Source organism: Eutrigla gurnardus (genome assembly GCF_963514095.1).
Source record: "Eutrigla gurnardus genome assembly, chromosome: 18".
Taxonomy (NCBI): Eukaryota; Metazoa; Chordata; class Actinopteri; order Perciformes; family Triglidae; genus Eutrigla; species Eutrigla gurnardus.
In genome coordinates, this window is record NC_139929.1 from 3,049,234 (window position 1) to 3,069,997 (window position 20,764).

At 45.1% G+C, this 20,764-nt stretch overlaps 1 protein-coding gene across 1 annotated transcript in view; it reads right to left on the bottom strand.

The window, feature by feature from the left end:
• Positions 1-20,764, bottom strand: part of prex2 (phosphatidylinositol-3,4,5-trisphosphate-dependent Rac exchange factor 2) — a 71,261-nt gene that overhangs the window by 34,500 nt on the left and 15,997 nt on the right. Inside the window, exons 5-20 of the mRNA XM_084033766.1 lie at positions 19,844-19,945; positions 18,374-18,535; positions 15,989-16,122; positions 15,193-15,296; positions 13,976-14,125; positions 13,463-13,604; positions 10,491-10,591; positions 9,909-10,012; positions 9,760-9,809; positions 6,350-6,425; positions 5,052-5,124; positions 3,270-3,412; positions 3,067-3,159; positions 2,192-2,340; positions 2,020-2,105; positions 218-354 (exon numbers count right to left, since the gene is read on the bottom strand). Coding sequence (XP_083889892.1) covers positions 218-354; positions 2,020-2,105; positions 2,192-2,340; positions 3,067-3,159; positions 3,270-3,412; positions 5,052-5,124; positions 6,350-6,425; positions 9,760-9,809; positions 9,909-10,012; positions 10,491-10,591; positions 13,463-13,604; positions 13,976-14,125; positions 15,193-15,296; positions 15,989-16,122; positions 18,374-18,535; positions 19,844-19,945 — 1,806 coding nt within the window. The remainder of the gene's footprint in view (positions 1-217; positions 355-2,019; positions 2,106-2,191; positions 2,341-3,066; positions 3,160-3,269; positions 3,413-5,051; positions 5,125-6,349; positions 6,426-9,759; positions 9,810-9,908; positions 10,013-10,490; positions 10,592-13,462; positions 13,605-13,975; positions 14,126-15,192; positions 15,297-15,988; positions 16,123-18,373; positions 18,536-19,843; positions 19,946-20,764) is intronic.

The window sequence follows — 20,764 nt, forward strand, 5'->3', positions numbered from 1 at the left end:
TCTTTCATGATCTCCATTCAAATTATGTTATGTTTTCTACCAGTGAGGTCATGGGAAATCAAGTAAAGGATTTATATTGTTATTATGGGGGATAATGTTTTCATAGTGCTTGCAGGCATTTTACATTTTAATGTATATATGTAGGATACCCTAAATAATGGGTGAAAACTTTCCCCCTGACACAAAAGAATAATTTTTTTTAAGGCAACCGTCTCACCTGCGTGGGCCGCCGGTACTTCCTGCAGGCGGTGACGTGAGCGATGACGCTGGCGTGGCTCTCCTTGCTCACGTTGATGCCGTTCACCTTGATGATGCACTGACCCGGGTGGAGGCCGGCGATGGCTGCCACCGTGCCTGGCGTCAGACAAGACACAAGCAAAGAGAAAAAAATAACATCTTCCACATCCTGGACACAAAATTAGATTGAAGCTTTTTTTGTTTTGTTTTTACAATGTTGTTTCCTGTTTTGGCAGCTCGGAGGGGGGAGGGGGGGAGGAGGGGGGGAGGGGGTTGTTTATCTGCTCTAGACGAGGGATGTGATTCAGACCCAACTGTAAGACAACCTCGAGGTTTACAGCTATCAGAAGGAAGCGCAGGGCAGACTAAATATTCCTCCCATTTGTTTTTACAGCTCCTCAAACCCACAGCAAGCACACACCTCCCTCTGCATGTACAGAATCTCTGCTCTCCACAGGATGAAGCTTCAGCCTCACTGTACTTCATATAGAAGCAGGGTTCCTGCACCGTTTCCAAAGGCAAATTCAAGCACTTTTCAAGCATTTCAAGGTGCATTTCCATGCTTTTCCAGCACCTTCCAGCTGTGGTAAACTCCATATTTGTACCAATCCAATGGTCAGCATTCAGTCTACTTATGATGTCACTTGTTCATCACATTAAATGAGATGTTATTGTCCTCTAAACAACCAACATGATGTTTGGAGACAGCTTTTTACAGAAGGACCACAAATGAAAGGAAAACTAATTCCACTAACAGATCCACAGAAATATAATCACCAACTATTTTCATCATCTGTTCATCATCAAAAGTCCTTTTTCATAAAGAAATGTCAGAAAATGCTGTTTTCAGAACCCTCTTTTCTCTGTTCTATGATAGAAGTCATCACATAGAACACACATTTAAAGCACTTTATTCTAAATCCAAGCACTTTTCAAACCTTGAAAACACCACACTAAAATTCAAGTGTTTTCAAGGATTTCCAGCCCCCGTACGAACCCTGTAGAAGGGAAAAACATCCTTCAGTCCAGCACAAAAACAACCACAGTGCCGATATGTTGGGAAGCCTGCAAGGACGTGAGATACAGCACTCACATTCATGTGTGTTTCATGTGTGTGTACGTGCATCTCAGCTGTGCTGTGACTGATAATCACTCAGTTTACTCTCAGGTTGTTTTCTCTTCGGAGAAAAAGAGAGTCGGACGTCCTTGGCTTTTGGTCAGCCCGGCTAAAATTGGTACCACGAATGTAAAAATCGATTTCTTGCTGTCTCGGTTTCACCGCCTCTAATTGTGCAGTACCTGCTCCCGGTTGACCTCAGACCCCCCCAGGGATCAGACACCTTCCTACACCACCAGCAGGTTCCCAGGCAACCACAAAACAACATGCATGAGCACATTTCTTCCCCCTGCTATCCAACCTAGATTGCTTAAGAACGAAAAAATACATTCGATTCCCTTGAGAACAGCCAGACAAGGTTGGGATTGTTTTTTTTGGTTCGATTGGACGCTACAGACTTGATAGCGGTGCAAAAAAAACACGCCACGTTGGGAGAAAAACAGGGACACAAAAAGGTACATGGAAGTTATATTAGTAATGTGGAAAAGTGACTGATAGGCGGATAATTCTGCTGTTTTGACAGCAGCCATTAATCGACCAGCTGAGCCACATGGAGGAAAGATGCGAGTCGGGACACGAATACCAGCGTGGCATCTGCTCGCCAGCTGGACCGCAACAACACAGACGAATGGTGGCGGGCTCAAGTGGCGGAGGCGGTCTCTTACCTCTGCCGACAGCGTGGACCACAGACGGACCGAAGCCACGGATCTGGAAACCCAAACCATCGGCCGAGTCGGGGATCTTCACCGTCCTGGGGACGAGAGGACGGGGACATGAGCTGACACAAGAGGACTTTTATATAAAACAGTACCTTTAACACATGCAGATGTGACTTACTCCCTGGGCTTGGTGCTGACCAGCACCCTGAGGGGCCCCTTGCTGTTAAAGCACTGCCGAAGGAGAACCTCCACTTCAGAGAAAGGTCGGAGGAACACGAGGTCTCCGTTTATGGCAAACAACTTCTTCCCCGCCTCCAGCCCGGCCATCTGACAAGAGAACAGAATAGAACTTTTTATATATTATAATACATATGTTCCCAAAGGACTTCTATACATCACACACACACACACACACACACACACACACACACACACACACACACACACACACACACACACACACACACACACACACACACACACACACACACACACACACACACACACACACACACACACACACACACACACACACACACACACACACAGTCATAGGAGAGTGGCTTTTATCTCCGAGCACACAGCTGGATCCTGTTGTGGATTTCATTGTCCTAGACTAGAATATTCTAAAAGCGATCCAGACCTTGCGGTGCTCCTTCAGGGGGATGGAGGGAATTACGGGTCGTGCGCTCAGATTGATCACATTTTTGCAGATCAAAGCTCAACTCCTCAAAGACCTCGAACATGTCGCCCCCTTTAATATGCTCTATTTATATCTACACACACACACTAAATAGGTTCCTACTGTTAAACGGAGCGTCCATCTCCATAAAGCAGGTTTTTTATGACGGATGATTGAACCACCATGTTGACAACAAGAGGCTCCTGCTGACTTGCACTCATCTGCTATTGCAACTAATTTCTGGGAAAAAAATAAATAACATGCAGCAGAGTGCCGAAGCAAAAAAAAAACACCCTTAAAATCTTGGGCTCTACTAAATCCGTTATTGGATAATAAAAGCTGATTTTGGAGGTGGATCCGTGCTTCCTCACCTCAGCTGGGGAGCCCTTCTCCACAGACTTGATGATGGGGACCCGGTTCCTCTCCTCCAGCGTGAAGCCGTAGCCTCCGTCACTCGGCCTTATCTGGACAAAAGCAACACGTCTCAAGCTACAAACACAGACGCACTGCTGCAGATGATTTAGGGCCTTTGGGTTGGTGCCTATAGTAGAGTCATAGTACTTTAGGAACTCACCAGGAGAGACTTGGAGATGACGTTCTCCACGATCTTCAGGTCGTGCTTCATGGGTTTGTGTTTGGTGTTGGAGCCCTCCATCTCCTCGTCGGCGAAGAAACGGAACAACAAGGGCTCGTCCTTGAATTCACTCTTTTCCAACACTGGAGGAGGAAACAACAACGTCAAAAAAGCACACCAAATATCATAAACTTTGATATTTCTGGCAGATTTTTAGACTTAAAGTTCATACAAGTGTTGAACGATCAAGTTTAAATCATTTCTGACAGTTTTCAATAGTTTTGTTTCTAAAGTTTTCAATTCTTGGATTCATTTTCGTTGACATTTCTTTCCTTTTAAAGAGTTTTTTTTAAACTTGCTATGTAATCTATCACAGTGAAACTCTGGTTATTATGGTCTCATCTTTCTAAGGTTAATGCATTTTTCTGAGAGCTTCGATTTGGACTTCAAACTATTCTGTAACTTTAATAAAAGAGTATGAAAACAAATTGTATGGAAATGAATGGAAACCAATGGCTGTCTGGACCGGTACAACATGGTACATTCAAATTTTATAATACAAATTTGGTTAGTTATGATGTGATTTGTGGTAAATTAGCTAAAACATGCAAAATCACTACTTGTTCTTCCAGAAAACTGTATGAAATCAAAGTATATTCTCGTTCCAGGCTGCCTATTCATGGTGTACTGAAAACTTTCATTGCTTCTTGGACAAACAGGGGAAATACGTGCCGGTATTTACACGTACAACATCTGCATCTGCTGCCGATGCGTGAGCAGAATGTATTAAAAATGATCAATCAAGCGTTTTTTCATTAAGTGAAGAGGTTTAAACATCATTAGTCACATGCCAAACGGAGCACGCACTCAAACACATGGGCACCACTCATCCCGACGTGTACAAATAAACACCGGGCGAATGAACCCGGTCGCCATGGCAACATAACGCCTTCACCGAGACTTCCTTTTAGAATGAAAAATAGCCCTGAATGAGAAACCTTCCCCTGAGTCCCCCCCCCCTTCAAGATCAGATAAAGCGCCAATGAGGTTCAACAGCCACGCCGTCAGGCCAAACGACTTCCTGGCACTGAAATGGTGAAATTACCCAGAATGCAGTGAGACGCGAGAGGGACGTTTGAGTGTAAAATGTTCCAAATTATGTGGCGGTAATTTGTATTTGGAGCGGTTACATCACGGAGGAAGACGAGAACGACACGCCGTGACTCATACGATGTGGACTTTGGCACGCAGAGTTAAAAAAAACAAGACTGACTCACGTAAACAAACTGTAGCCATGGCAACGGAGCTTCTTTTTTTTTGTGTTGTGTGTGTGTTATCCGCTGAAGTAAACTCTGCATGTACCCGGCACTCGGGTAATTAAGTCGGAAGTTAACGATAGTAAGCATGGAGACCACTGTGGCCCTTACCACACACACACACACACACACACACACACACACACACACACACACACACACACACACACACACACACACACACACACACACACACACACACACACACACACACACACACACACACACACACACAAACACACACGCACTCTATTCACTCTAGGAAGTTCTATTCCTGTAGCGTGTCAAAGGGATTATAAGTAGAAATGGAAAAGGAACAAGAGCGGTTGTGTTCTAAAACAGGATGCTAAATGCCAGACGCCCTCCCAGCGGTTTCTCTCCGAAGCATCCGACTCTCGTTGGAGTCAACGACGGAGAGATGATTCCACGGCTGGTTTTTGTTGTTTTGTTTTTGTTGTCGCCGTACCGTGATGCATGAAGCCGTTGTCGCACAGCTCCACCCCCAAGATCAACGCTTCCTCCCGGGTCCTGCAGTCGCCCTGCACCAGGAGAGACACGTAGAGATTATATATATATATATTTATAAGAGGTAGAATACATAATATATACCGTTTATATCCTAAATATAAATCAATGTTAATGTGCATATTATTGTGTACTATAATATTTGGACAGATTCTATATATTGTGATGCAATGGCAACATTGTTACCAAAACTTTCCATTAAATGTAACTGAATTGAGAGAGAGAGAGAGAGAGAGAGAGAGAGAGAGAGAGAGAGAGAGAGAGAGAGAGACACCATGAGAATGAGTGAGTGTGGGTGCAGCAGAGTAAGGACAGAGTAATTTAAAGTAAAGGGGCAAAAGGGAATGAAAGAAAGAACAAAAGGACATTGAATGTTTAGAGAGCAGTCAAAGTGTCACCTCCCCAACCCCCCCCCCCCCCCCCCCCCTCGTCCCTCCATCTACCCCCCCGCCTCCCCCCTCCCTCATCCAAAAATCCCCGAGGCCAGCAGAGCCATCTTGAACACGGCCAAAGTCATGTCTACACAGCAAAGTGTGACAGCTCTGAAGGAGTCAGAGGCATTCTGCTGGCCTGGGTCTCACACACACACACACACACACACACACACACACACACACACGCACACACGCACACACACGCGCACACACACACACAGACGTGATGTCTGCCATTGATTCCGTGGCGGCCGCCCGTATACATTTCATTTCTTTGTTGTCGCGCTGGACAGGACTATCAATCTGTCAACCTCAAAGCTTCCTGTCAAAGTCAATAAAGATCAGCCGTCGAAATCAATTCGCCGCCTTTTTTTCCTCCCTTCGTTTCCTTTTTGGAGAGCGAGAAAAAAGGGCTTTGACTTGGTTTATTTCCTCTGCTGCTGCTCGTTTGAAGTGTGGCCCCACAAAAAATTGCAGCTGCGAGAATCATATTGATGTGTTTCAAGTTATTCATTAGTTCAGGGGAAAAAACTGTTCACACATGTTATGCAAAACTAATTTTGTCACCTTTTGAAATGCAGTTCACAAAGTTTATTTGGACAAAACGTTGTTTGACTGAACTCTAAAGGGCTGGCAGTATATTTACATTAAATCTACATCATGATAGGAGAATCATGGATACCCTAATATGGTGTCTGTTCCTGGTTATAAAGGCTGCAGCAAAGTGTCATTTTCTGAACTTACCACACTGTTCTAGCTGTTTTTCAAAAATCTACAATATCTAAATAGCTAAATGAGGGTTTACCTGAGCGATGAGCCAGTCTATGAGCTTGTTGGCCATCACCACAGATTTGTAAGTGCGTAGATGGTAGTCTTTATCCCTGTGTGGGCAGAAGAGCAGAAAAACCTCATTAGGAAAACAATAATTTAACCCCAGATGTTGACCAGGTGTGGTATTTAATTCTTCGGTGTATTTAAACACACAGTGAGTCCTAAAGAGGGTGAATAATTCCCTCTGTCAGGAAGATGGGGTGATATTTCACGTCACAAATCGGAGCGGGGCTGTTCTCAGTGTTACCGGCACTGCAGCTCTGACCCCGAGAATGCAGGCTGCAAAGTTCTTTTCCCATGAACACAGTGGGGCCTTCCCCCCCCCCCGGGACACACACACACACACACACACACACACACACACACACACACACACACACACACACACACACACACACACACACACACACACACACACACACACACACACACACACACACGGGGGCCGGGCTGCAGGCCGGGAAAGTCCAGAACCGCCGTGACTTACAACCGCTTCCTCCACTTCTACCGCACGCAAACACTCTGATTCTCACACTCTCTCACACACACACTCTCTCTCACACACACACACACACACACACTCTCACACACACACACCAAGTCAAACATGATCTCAGCTGTCTGGAGCTGCTCAGAATGAGGCGTGAGAGGCCGAGTGTGCCCCCCGTTTCCTCCACATTCTGTTGTGTAACTGGGTTTGACAGCCTGCGCTGGTCTCTGATGATGCCGGTCGTGTCGGTATTACCCCGGCCTGCCATGCATAAACCACATGGACCAGAAACACCCCCCCTCCCCTTGAGAAAGAGATGGATCGGGGGCTGGTGCACAGCGAGGCTGTCAGAGTGAAAGATGGGGGGGGAACAGCAGTCCAGTGGGCAGCCATATGTCCGGCAGCTTGAGGAGTAACGGAGGGGAAAGAAAGGTCAGAGAGGTGTTGTTTAAACTTTCCTGTCCAAAGGGGAAGAAAAGTTTTGCCGTGACATTTTAAAACGGATGACGATGAAGGCAAAATGTTGCATTTTGCAAAAAACATTCTTTGGAATATATTATGCAGAGGATGCTGAAAGTTCACGGTTTAATCAGCTGTTCCAGTCCGGCTGAATTACTCAAGTAAAGTGCACTGGGTTATTTTCATACATTCATCCCATGAATATTGAGTTTCTGGAGGATTCATCAGCATGACGAGGAAGGAATAATGATGCTAATCATTTACGAGTGACCTTTGCTGTATTATGCGTTTCTGTCTTCTCATTATGCAATCTGATGGAGATAATCATTATTCTTATTTATTGAATTTTATTTGCGAAGAAAATGCAATCATGTGAAGTAGAAATATAGTGATTTATTCTTAGGATAGACATGTGTGACGAGTTGGTTTATGTTATTAATGGTAGGACCAGAAAAGCTTAGCGCTTCTTCCTACTCCTTTACAAATGTATGCTGTTTATATGTTTTCTGGGCTATCTTGTTTTTATTCTTCATTAAAATAAATTTTATTGATTATTACGCTTTTTTTTAATGTTTGAAATAAAGTTTATTCTATTCGAAAACATAACTGTTTGTACATTAGTCTGATATTTCTAGCTGAAAACGCGGGGTTAGTCAGGGGTGGGAGCTGAGTGTGTGTGAGTGTGTGTGTCTGTGTGTGTGTGTGTGTGTGTGTGTGTGTGTGGGGGGGTTACGTAGTGTACGTTCCTCTGTCCCCCCGTCACTTCGTCTCTCTCGCTCTGCCAGGAAATTATACCTAATTGGGCTGGTTGCTCCAATTAAACCCCAGCATTCCCAGGCCCTGTGATGCATTGTCCTGGCCTCTCGGTGAGAACACACTGCGCAGATATGCACTCACACACACACACACACACACACACACACACACACACACACACACACACACACACACACACACACACACACACACACACACACACACACACACACACACAATCACCCTCTAGGCCTTTTAGCAGTTGGATCAAACAGAAATGTGGAGAAGCTTCAGAATAGATGCAGGATCAGCGTGTCCCCCCTTCGCTGTTTTACTGCTGTGAAATTAAAGCTCTCCTGCAGGCCGTTTTCAAATCCAGCACAAGCAGGCGAACCTTGATGCAGCGCTCTGGGGGGAAAAAAATCATTAGCCGGCTGCTCCTCAAACAGGATTCAACAGCAACGCGGAAAAACAAAAAAGCACGCCAGCAAATCGCTCCACTATTCTCTATTTCACAAGGGCATGCATTACACTAATTATAATCAATACCCACTGTAAGATTACTAACTTATCATCTGAATAATGGCCCACATAACTTTTAAAAACAACAGTCAGGGTTCCCACACCTTCTCCAAAGTCAAACCCAAGCACTTTTCAAGCACTTCAAGGTGCATTTCCATGCTTTTCCAGCACCTTCCAGCTGTGGTAAACTCCATATTTGTATCAATCCAAACTATTTTCATCATCTGTTCATCAAAAGTCATTTTTCATGCAGAAATGTCAGAAAATGCTCTTTTCATCCCTCAAATATGGAGATCTTCTTTTCATATATGTCATCACATAGAACACACATTTCAAGCACCTTATTTTAAATCCAAGCACCTTGAAAACATCACACTAAAACTGAAGTGTTTGCAAGGATTTCCAGCCCCTGTACGAACCCTGAACAGTGTTGACCTTCAGATATCAAAATGGCTTTAGAATCAACAAACTGAATCAACATTTCTGCAGCAGGACTCGGAGCGCTGGAGTGATTTCTGTTTGTTTGTCGGAAACAAACGTTGAGAGAATGTGTTTAAAAGGCTTTATAATAGAAATAAGGTGTAAAGAATGGATTTGGTGACAAAAAAAAACAAAAGAGCAGAAAATCACCTGTTGGTTTAGATTTAGAAACAAGGGATCATACATCATGATCTTCAGCGGCAAATCAGAGTTTGCTTACTTTTCTCGGCAATGGATTTGTGGACATACAAGGTCGACTCTAAGTTTAAACAATGCTGATAAAGACCATGTGATGGGGATGAAAGCTCCAGAAAAACTTAGTAGGAGGGTGTTGAGTCAAAATGACTTTAGATGATCAAGAATTAATGTCCATGCTGATGAGGACCATCTGATGAATAGAAAAAAACTCACTTCCTCATCTTATTCTGATTATATTATTATATATATAATTACCCGTGTACATGTCTAGATTGGATATCCGTTTATTTCCTTTAGGTTAGACACTTAAGTATTTATTCATGAATATAGTTTGGGATGAAAAAAGGGGAGTATAATGTCTCATACGTTTTGGATGTACTGCTGTGATCAACAGCAAGGAAAAAAACTGTCATTGATGTATGAAATACTCTGGAAAGAAAAAGAATAGAATACAGTGTAAAAGAAAAATGTCCGCCTACCTGATGACAGGAGTGAAGAGGCTGTGAAGACGGCAGAAGAGCCGAACACCCTGAGAGGAAAACAAGCCAAGACATTTGGATTATGTGCGGTGACGAGGTGTGTTAAATGTGATTCATATTCAAATCAGCCTCCGCCGTTCCGCCGCTACCTTGGATATGACATCATGCACGTCGCTGCGGCGGTGGTACGTGCCGTCGTCGTAGCGGAAGCGGTAGAGTACCGGCTCGGGCTTGAACTGGTGTTTGTCCGTGACTGAAAAAATTCAAACAATAAAGGAGGTTTGTGAAAGAAGAAGTGCCAGGATGAGAAAACAACTGGAGCCCTAAGGGAGGGAGGGGGTCTGAATGTATAAGAGGGTCTAAAAAAGCACATTGGAGGCGAGCGGAGAGCTGCATGGTGAAACAGATAACACAGCTGCTCCTCTCTGGCTGTAGGGGCCTCTGTCCGAGGGCCCCTCCCAGACAGTAATAACAGTTGGCTCCGTGTTCTCGGCTTTTTATGAAAAGATATTCTCTGGTCTTTTCACATTTCTAACGTCGCTCAGAGGGGAGTTATTCCTCTCCGTCAGCAGCGGCTCGAAAGCCCAATCTCATCTCTCTGCAAGGAAGCAATAAAGCCTCCTTCCCCCCCCCCTCTGAGTGATTTAAGACCCCGCTTGGTTTCGGGGGTCCAACTCTTTTGAGGAAAAGAGAAAAGGATGATGAAGCAGCTCCGGAGACGGAGAACCAACCGTGGTGGATGATCCCGTTCTCCAGCAGAGCCTGACCCAGGTGGACCCCTTCCTCCGGGTTCCCCGTCTCCCGGATATCCATCAGCCAAGACACGAACTCACTAAGGAAACACAAAAACACTGATTATTATATGCAATGAATGTACGCAAAACACTAAAGCTCCATAAAAGATCAAGAGTGTGATGAGCGGAGAGAACTTAATCCTCAATAATCCAGGAAACGACATTTACTCTAAACTGCTGTTACTATGGCAACAAACAGCGCCTTGGCCGAAGTGGGGTGATTTATTTACATCCGTCTGGTAAAAAAAAAAACAATCAGCGGGCTTTGGTTTGTGTTTTGTGGAGTTAAGCTTTATTTATTTTCAGACGTACGATGTCACACTGTGAAATCCCAACTATTTAAACGGTTCTTGGGAAGACGGTTCGCTCCGCATCGTTTTTCCGACGTGGGAAGAGGAAACAAACAAATGGGATAATTCCTATAATCCACATAGTTTAGTGACTTCTGTGAGGGTGAGAGGATGAAATACAGACAGAGGAAGAGTGGCAGCAGCCTATCAGATGACTCTCTCCATGACCCAAACACAAACACTGAACACAAACAAACAGGAATCCAGTGGAATCGGCTTCCAGGCCACGACGGAGGCGGCCGGGTGTCAGCGTCCAGCCAACGAACACCACCTCCGTCACTCTCCGACCACTCACTATCCGTGGCATCTCTCTCTCTCTCCGCAACAACGTCAATATGTCAACCTCTGCACCTTCACCGCGGGAGGAAAACACCCTGAACGTCTGGACCTCCAGGTTCTCACGGCCTTCCAGCAGACTAGGGTCACATGTGCACTAAACGGTTTAGTGTGAATCTACATGTGGAGCTGCGTGAAAACACTTTAATTCATGCATCGATCATTTGAGAGTACGACTCAAATGTTTCTACTTTCACTTTCCTTCAATTCAGCATTTAAAGCCCCTTAGATGAACTGGATGGATGGATGGATGGATGGATGGATGGATGGATGGATAGATTAATTAATTAATTTCACCTGGGTGATTGGGACACATAATGTGAATAATTGCACCTGGTTAAAAGTGATTACTGATGCATTTAAATTGGAATAAACAGAGGATTGTGTCTAAAAACATGGGTGACATTGTACATAACGTATATATTAACTTATATAGGAATTAATTACATGTCTTTTTATTCAACCTCTGCTTCTAATGCATCATTTGTGTGAGCAGATGTGTATTCCAAGTCTGTCAAAAAGAGTCTGACAGAGACGTCTAACCTTTTCATGGAGCTCCTAAAAAGGCTCTTCATCCACATCCATCACAACCAGCAACACTCACGTCTGTCATCTCTTTTGTTTATTCCAGAATAACCCGCCAGCTAGGTGTCTGTCACACGCTGAACGCTGATTGGTCCACTTAAAGGGGAGGAGCAATCGAGACTCCAAAAATAGCCTTAAAAAAAAGAAAACGAAAAGAAAGAGGAGGCGTGGAAAGAGAATAAAAAAGCATTTCCCAATGGAGGGAGCAGGCTGAGTTGAAGGCAATGTGGCTTTCATCAGAGACCACGCTGGTTCCAATTCACCAATTACGCCTCCATGTAATCATCTCCATAATCGTCCCAGACAGGGGGAAGTACAGCGGGGGCTCGGGGTATCTTTTTTTTTCACCCCGCAAGCGGTCATCCAGGTGTTTGGCCGAGTCCGACATGGGGAGGGATCGGGTTTTCCCTGAGCCCGCTTTCTCACCGCTGCCATCCCTCCAAGACTCAACGAGGTGCCCGCACCATGACCGCCGTTTGATCCACTTAATCTTTTCAGCTGACGGATCCATTCCTCGTCCAGACCGCGAGGGGATCTTGTGTTGTCTGCGTGGACCGATGGAGAAAGTACCTCCTCGTTCCAAAACCGCCATGCCATGTAACACGGCCACAACTATGCACAATTGGACTTTTTTTTTTTTTGGTCTCCATGCTTTTAAAAATAACAAGAAACTGGCTGTTCAAGCTCCGGGTGATACATCTATGTAACATTTTTTTTTTTTTAAACAAACGGAAAACATGGCTCATTGTGAAAAAGGAGAATTTGTTTAAGGGATTACAAAAGTCAAAAGGTTTTGTCAGCGTGGTCACAAATGTTTGCTTCCCTAAAAGTCCTGCAGCAGCCCAAGGTCAAAGGTCAAAGGTGTAAATGTGTGATTTCCCATCAAGTTTTCCCCGTAAAAACAGTTCAATGAAAGGGACTTCATATCCCAGCAGCATCACACGGTTCTGGTCCCGAAGGCCGACTTTTCTACTTGTTTATGATAAGAAACGTCTCCGCCTCGGTGATGACAATCAAAATACTGATCTAAGCTTAAAATAACTCAACGCCAGGATTCCGAGCAAAGCGCCGTTTTTACAGTAAATCTTCTCACCTATCAGCAGACGGAGGACAGATACTCATGTTTAGACTCGCAGGAAGTAAACATGGTGAGCGATGTCGCTGTGGAAAGTCAAGGACACACACACACACACACACACACACACACGCTGGTATAATGGGCCCTCTGCTGCAGTTACCTCATGGATTCCTCTGCAGAGAGCTTATTGTGATCTAACGTGGGCGAGGGGGGGAAAGCGGGTACGGGGACATCTCCCTAAGATTTACGACCGGCGTTTGACGGGCGATCCGTCCGCCGACGCCACGCCGATAATCCCCTTGAATTAGATTCATGAGATCAAATCTGTCTGGACTTGATTTTTCCCACGACAGATGAACACCCACACACCGACGCGTTCTTCTTCTTCACAGCTGCCGCCTTTAGACATTCTGGCCCATTCTGTGTCCTCTGAGTCATCTGCCATATGCTGTAATAACACTGTACAAGGCCTCTCTACCGACTCCTCCCATATCAAAGACAAATAACATCTGCACGCACATTTAGATATTCGGACCACAGTGTCGAGGTCAGAGTCTTACCTTCCCAGGAAGCACTTGGGGAAGGTGGTGAGCTTGCGTTTGCGGTCCTTAATGAGGTTCCCCTTGGTCATGAGGTGGTAGAGCTTCTCCCCTTTCTCCGACACCATCACCCACGTGTCCTGCTCCATGCCGAGCCTCAGGCCTACACAGGAGGGAGGGAGGGAGGGAAGAAAAACAAAAGCCTGTCGATATCTTGGCATCAAATTATCTTTGCGTCCAGCTCCGAGACAAGATGTGACATCAATTACCAGCTGGAGAAGGTTAATATAGAGATAATTAGCAGAGCCTTTCGGGTGTCTGTGTTAATAGCATTAACAGCTGACATTATGATAAGATTATCACGGACAAAATCACAAAAATTGGCCAGATAGAAAAAGACAGCTGGGACCTTCTTCTCCATCAGTCAGGTTAAATTGTTCTGTATTGATTTACCCAAATGCAGCATATATTCCCAGCTGATTCAAGACAGATGTGGAGGAGAAAAAGTTAATAAAAAGATCCCGATACACGTACTTTTCCGGCGCTCCCTCTCCTTCATGACGGCCTCCAGCCACTCCTGCTTCTCCTCCGGGGTCTTGGCCATGCAGACGAACCACTTGTTCTTGGCCGTGTTGTGGATCTTCCAGCCGTTGTTCACGATGTTCCCGCTGCTGTGGTAGTCAGCTGTGAAGCACAAAAAAAAAAGTCCTCAGTAAAAACATGGAGGTACGACTGCAATTAATTGCTCCTGAGAAAATTCAAACAAACCAGCAGGTCTACGGGTGATAAAAGGGCTTCTTCTCCAGAAGTGTGCAGCTTATTCTCCAAAAACAACATCCATCATAAAACTATTAAGAGTCGAGTACTTCTAACTTGGTGCAAACACTCGATGCGGGCTCATTTTTCCTCCGACCCTCACAGCCTCTCTATTGAGTGCTTCATCGATTATCGCTCTTCTCCTTTTAATGAGATTAATGAAGGGGGACGCATGCAGAGGAGGAGCCATCCGTCAGCGTTATTCACTACCGAGTTCAGAGAAGAGGCTGCTGGAGATTCAACACCTGCCTTCACATATCAGAATGTAAAGAAAATCTGAACCCTCTCCGTCGTTATTTTACATTTTCAAATGCCTGACCTCTGATTCGTTCTCCCTCCAAGGGTGTAACAAAAAAGCAAACCATTACAATCATCAATTACAATCACGTCTAAAAGCATCTACAGTGTGGTGTCCTTTATATGGTATGCCCTGAGGGCGTTTTTCAAAACCTCAAGCAGCAAAGTCTTGGTGCTTTCATTACGTAGGAATCCGGGGCTAAAATACTTGTCGTTCTGGATGTTTTAGATTGAGATCTGTCTCGCCCCCCCACCGCCCGTCTGTGGTGCAGAACACCCAGGAGTTACCGCTCCGCCGCCTGCCTTCCCCCGTCCAGACCCAACCCCATCCATCTTTCACCAAAAACACCCAATATTATGGCCCAATCTAGCTTCAGCTGGAGAGGAAATGATGGCTTCTACAAATATAAATGATAATCAGTGGCTACGTGAGGCCAAGAGACACAAAGCGCTCGAGTTCACCGAGTACCAGCCGTCCCAAGAATATGTAACCGTAGACGTCTAAGAAAATGTTTATAGGTAATCCAGTATGAAATAAAAAATCAGAAAATAAAGTTCCTTTATTGCAGATTCTTTTAGCGCTGAAATAAAAAAAGAAAGCTAGAAATCGAACATTACATTTGTCCAAAATGGCTCACCCGTGCCGTCGTCCACATTCTCCACCTCCATCACCTCCGTGTTGATTCTCCCTCTGAACAGGTAGCGAGGGCCCTCCGTCGCCGTCTTGCTGTTTTTTAAGCGCCTTTGGAGGAAAACCACGAGAATTAAGCCGATGAGGTTTCATCATTTGATGTCATTGCATCGCTCACAGCTCATTCGAGAGACTAACCGCCAAAGTGCATCTAATTTAGACACGTTATTGACTTTAAGGACACTTTACTTCCTTTCGTCAGTGCTTTAAAGCGCTACCTGCAGACTCATGCATGCACAATGAAAGCCAATCAGAGCAGGTGGCAGCCTGGCTGGTGGTGGGGGAAACAAAGTCCTGCCAAAAACACACCACACAGCAGCATTGTTAGCGGCTGCATCTGCAGCCTGGCCAGCGTTCTGCATGCAGAATCACAACAATGGTCGGCAATCAGCAAGTTTCCGAACTCGACTCGCAACTGATCGGAATAAACGTCACGTTACTTCCTCGGAAACTACCTGAAAAATGAATCTACCCTCCTCTACTGCATAACTTCTTTCTCCCCTCCCCCCCAAAAAATGTAAATGCTTCCCACAGTGCACTGCTCTCTTTTCTTTAATGAAGTAAAGGATCTTGCACTGTGAATTATTTATAAAGTCCTGGCTCTAAATGTTCAGTAGGAGTACAGAGAATTTAAAATTACCATAAACAATATTTTTATTCCGTCTGCTAAAAAAACACACAGTGTAATGAGAATTTAAATCTGCTTTATGTGTTTTTGAGAACAGAAAGAGGGTCAAAGGCACCTGTTTTTCTTCTTGCAGTACACCAGGAGCTTGTCAAACAGGAAGAAAATCCTCTCTTGTATGTTTCCGGCGGAGATCTTCAGGAGGACGCCGTGCATGAGCATCTCCGTGCACGTGTCTGTGATGTTGGAGCCCTGCAGACCAAAAAAAAAAAAAAAAAGTGGGCAAAAGGTCATTGAGAAAGAGAACTTTAGAGGGAAATAGAAAGAAGATAATTTAACTGTATTTTTTTTGTATCTGACTGATTATTTCTATACTTTTAAATGTTCACACGTAGCGTCTGAACAGGAGGAGAGATAACAAAGCCCAGCCCTTCCTGTTCCCTCTCTCGGGGGTCTGTGAAAACACCCCCCCTCCCACTGCTTCCTCGGGGCAGATTGCTGTGGGACTTTAAAATGCACGACCGTTAATAGCCTCTATAGAATAACATCCCGTCCAGCAGAGCCATGTGTTGCTCCATGTTGGTCGGGGGTTGCTGCTGCAAGTGATAAAGTGTGCTGCCCCCCCCCCCCCCCCCCCCCCAGCCTTCCCCTTTACCTTGCCTGCTCTGGGAATTTATGTACCACGTTTGATCGGCCCTCCGTGGCTAAAAATAACTCCCAATGCGCACAGAGCCGGAAAATGTGCTAAGCATTTCCTCCTGCTGGAGACGTCGGCCAAAAAACGATCCCGCTTTTTCCTTCTCCTTCTCTCCTCGCCCTTTCTTTCGTCCTCCTCCCTTTTCCTCCTGCTCATCATCCCTCGCTCTCCCGAGTCTACTCCTCTATCTCTTCCCCTTCCACTTTTTTTTGTGTGGTTACGTTACTCTCCCGCTCTTTCAGCAGCCTTTTAACTCCCCAGCTCACGTCCAGATGTTAAACTCATCTGTGCACACCAGACAGTGAACAACAAGCCTCGGCCACTCCAAGGGGGGAGACTATAGAGCTGCATATCCTAAATGAAAGAAGCGACACTTCCCCTTTGTGTTTCATTTCATGCCCGTTTACGTCCATTAGATTCGTCTTTTTTTTCCTCTTCTCTGCAGCATGTTTCTATCACTCGTCACATAAATCTCCTTCCAAGCCAGGGTGTATTCAGAAACGTAATAAACACGTTAAAATCTAAATTTCAAGCTTCTATTTTTATAGCCAGACAACAGCCAGACATAACAACGGGGAGGAATGGATAAAGAATTAGGAAAGATATGTTATTCATTAAAAAAAGGATGGTAGAACAGTTGTGTGTTGAACTCTGAAGTGGTATTGTCCATTGGCTGCATGCATGAGGGGAATTTTAATTAAAACAAAACGCCACAACTCAAGTAGGTTTTAAGAACTCCAATTAAACTTGAACAAGAGAACAGAACGTGACTGGAAACATCTACCCGCCGCTCTAAAATTAACATATTTTTATAGTACACACAGTGACAAAACACAGACTTTTGCTAAACCGACTGGCAATCGCCGCCGCCCTCGACTTAAAAGCTGGCAGCCGTCACCATGGTGACCAGCGTGGGCCATCGCCCCGTCTCTCTCTCCCACGCGAGGTGAACCTGCCAGGACGATCGTCCCTTCACCAAACCCCACTTGGAAATGCAGCCATCACTCATCTGCCCCTCGTTCCGACTTCCCTCCTCTCTCCTCCAGAATGAGCTCATGTTTACAACTCATAAAGAGCGCTGAGGGGAAACTGCAAAAGTGGCTTCAGCCAGGAAGCGTGTCGAGTCAGATTTAAGAGTAAAGTACGTTGCTGCTGCAGTACATTTGACTTTCAAGCAAAAAAGAAAGCCTTCCTCGATGCCTTGCTTGTACTAAAACAACACATTCACGGGGAATTAGCATCTGGGTACGTAGAATCTGCTGTATCGGGTCTCTATCTGACTTTGAAGTCCGTGTTTTTACCCAGAAATCTGGTTCCGCCTGCACCGTAGTGAAGCTGAATCAACACCGGCCATGTCTCTCTGTCTGCATGTGTCCAGGAAGCCTCCAGGCCCTTTGCATGAAGCCAACTCCGCTACATAAGCATCCCAGCCTCTTGCCTTACAATCACCACAAGGTTTTCTCTTTCCAAATCACCACCAGGTCTGCTTATTAATCCCAGAGCTGAGGAATGAAACCCATCTGAGAAGTACGGTCTACCTGATGATGATTGGATGCTGACGGCTCCGGCTACAGCCAGGAGGAATTTCACCATTGTGAACACGAGTCATTGTTCCCACAGAGAACAAGAAAAGATTAAAAAAGGCTGACAAGAGTCACGCCGCTTGGCATTCTGGTTGAAATGTGCTGGCTAAGTGGCTTTAAATATGTCATGACACAAAATGAAAAACCTCCAAGCCAACTCTGAATCAGAGGTGTGAGATTAAATCATTCATCACTGTGTTGAACAGGGTAAATTAGGGCCCACCTCCCAGCCCTCGATGTGGGACTGCCACTCCTCCAGGATCTCCAACTTCTCCATCTGTCTCTTGGCCTCGTTGATGCTGGAGCACACGGCCTTCATTACTTGCAGAGACTCCTGCACCAGGCCGTAGTCATTGTGCTTCTTTGGGGTCCTTTTCAGCAGCTCCTGCATATGAAAACATCACCACAAAACATGAAAATCGAGAGATTACATTCCCGTTAATGCATCTAATATACTTAAAAATCCCTTAAACATCATTTCCACATGAAAAGCATGAAAGACACATAGAAACCACCGGAAGGAATTTAACCTAAGTGTGCTGGTTACAGGGTACCTACATCTACAAGTCAAATTCAAGCACTTTTCAAGCATTTCAAGGTGCATTTCCAGCCCCTTCCAGCTGTGGTAAACTCCATCTTTGTACCAATCCAATGGTCAGTATTCAGTCTACTTATTATGTCACTTGTTCATCACATTAAATGAGATGTTATTGTCCTCTAAACAACCAACATGATGTTTGGAGACAGCTTTTTACAGAAGGACCACAAATGAAAGGAAAACTAATTCCACTAACAGATCCACAGAAATATAATCACCAACTATTTTCATCATCTGTTCATCATCAAAAGTCATTTTTCATAAAGAAATGTCAGGAAATGCTGTTTTCAGTCCCTCAGATATGGAGATCTTCTTTTCTCTGTGTTATATCTTATATGTCATCACATTTCAAGCACTTTATTCTAAATCCAAGCACTTTTCAAACCACCACACTAAAATTCAAGTGTTTTCAAGGATTTCCAGCACCCGTAGGAAGCCTGTGGTTAAAAACCCCGCTCCTGCACACCACAGTGGAGCAACGCGATGGCAATCTCCGGCTCTATAGTCTAAACACCGTCTTTCAGCTCGTCAGCCAGCATGAGGCTGACTAACATTCCCTACACTGTTCTGTATCTGCAGCCGGGCGATGGCTATCAGGGGGAGGCCGAGGCAGCTGGAAGACTTCAGATGGCAGAGCATCAGATTACCCCCCTTATTATTACTACTGCATCGCTGTTTGGAGAACGCCTGGGTGAATTAATAGATCATAACAAGCCCGACGAGATGGGACGGCTCGGATCACCGACTCAGATCCACAACTCTGACAGCGGATTTCATTTCGCTCACGTTTCTAACGAAATGGAAATGTTCGCAGGTATGAATGAGCCCAGTCAAACGTGTGTGAACGCACAGCTGGGCCGGGGGGAAGGTGATGATAGGTCTCGTGTTATTCCTGAGACGCGGTCGTGCCGGGGAAACTAAAGCAGAGAGACATGTCAGGATCTGAGCCCGGCGTTTCATTAGCGAAGGGAGCGGTCGACGTGAGCGAGACGAGAGGCTCCTCGCTAACGACTGGGTGTCGGTGGGTGAAGAGGGAAAAAAAAAAAGGTGGCACGAGGGGTGTGGTGTCTCTAACACACAAGGACGAATACTCACTCTGAGCAGCAGCGGGTACTTGCAGATCCTCTGGATGGGAGCCACCAGGTAACCTTCTAGGGGGACCTCCGTGTTTTTTCTTCCTCCCAGCAACATGCAGTTCTGCAGGAAAGACGTTGAACGACGTTAGAAACAGTCGGATTAAAGAGATGGGTTCAAGTTATACCATTTCTTGTTGATTTTAGCAATCCTGGTGGTAAATGTGATAACTTGCCAGAGTGGTGTTAGAATAAAAAAGGCCACATTTGGGTTTATCTGCAGTGTTTCATAGTTTTTTTCATGTGAATCAAAAGTAACGGTTGCCAGGTTGGTGTTCTGTAAAGTATCACAAACTAAGTTGTTGTATTCTTTTATATTCATTATTAAAATTAAAATATAAGCTGACTGAAAATGCCAAAAAAAAAAAAAAGGAAAAATATTTGATTCTTGACAAAAGTGGTGGATTGCTAAATTGTAAATTCAGGGTTAATCTAAAGTCCTTCATGTGATCAGGTCACATGTTATGAGGTTACAGTGTAACCAATAAAGCAGCTTTATAGCAGCCGGTTGACCAAAGGTTGAGTGGAGGTAGAGGGATAACCCCGGCCGGGTCGAGGCAGAGGAGGTGACCCGGAGGTACATTAGCCGTCACTAAGTGCAGGTCGGACGGTAACACGAGACCCGGTCCTGACCTGATGGAAGGGCAGGTCACCAAAAGGGTTCAAGGACTATAAAAGACCCTCATTAAATCAAAGTCAATTAATATCTTCCACCTCCTCCGGGCTCCTAGATTAAAAGACACTGGTGGATAGTAAATCAGACACTCTTGCAGCCTCTCTGGTGGCGTTTCATTCCTCCACTCAATCAATTACGGTCTTAATGGAAGGTCATACGCCTCCCCAAAGAACCGGCCAATCAAATCCGTGCTCAAACTGTGCTGTA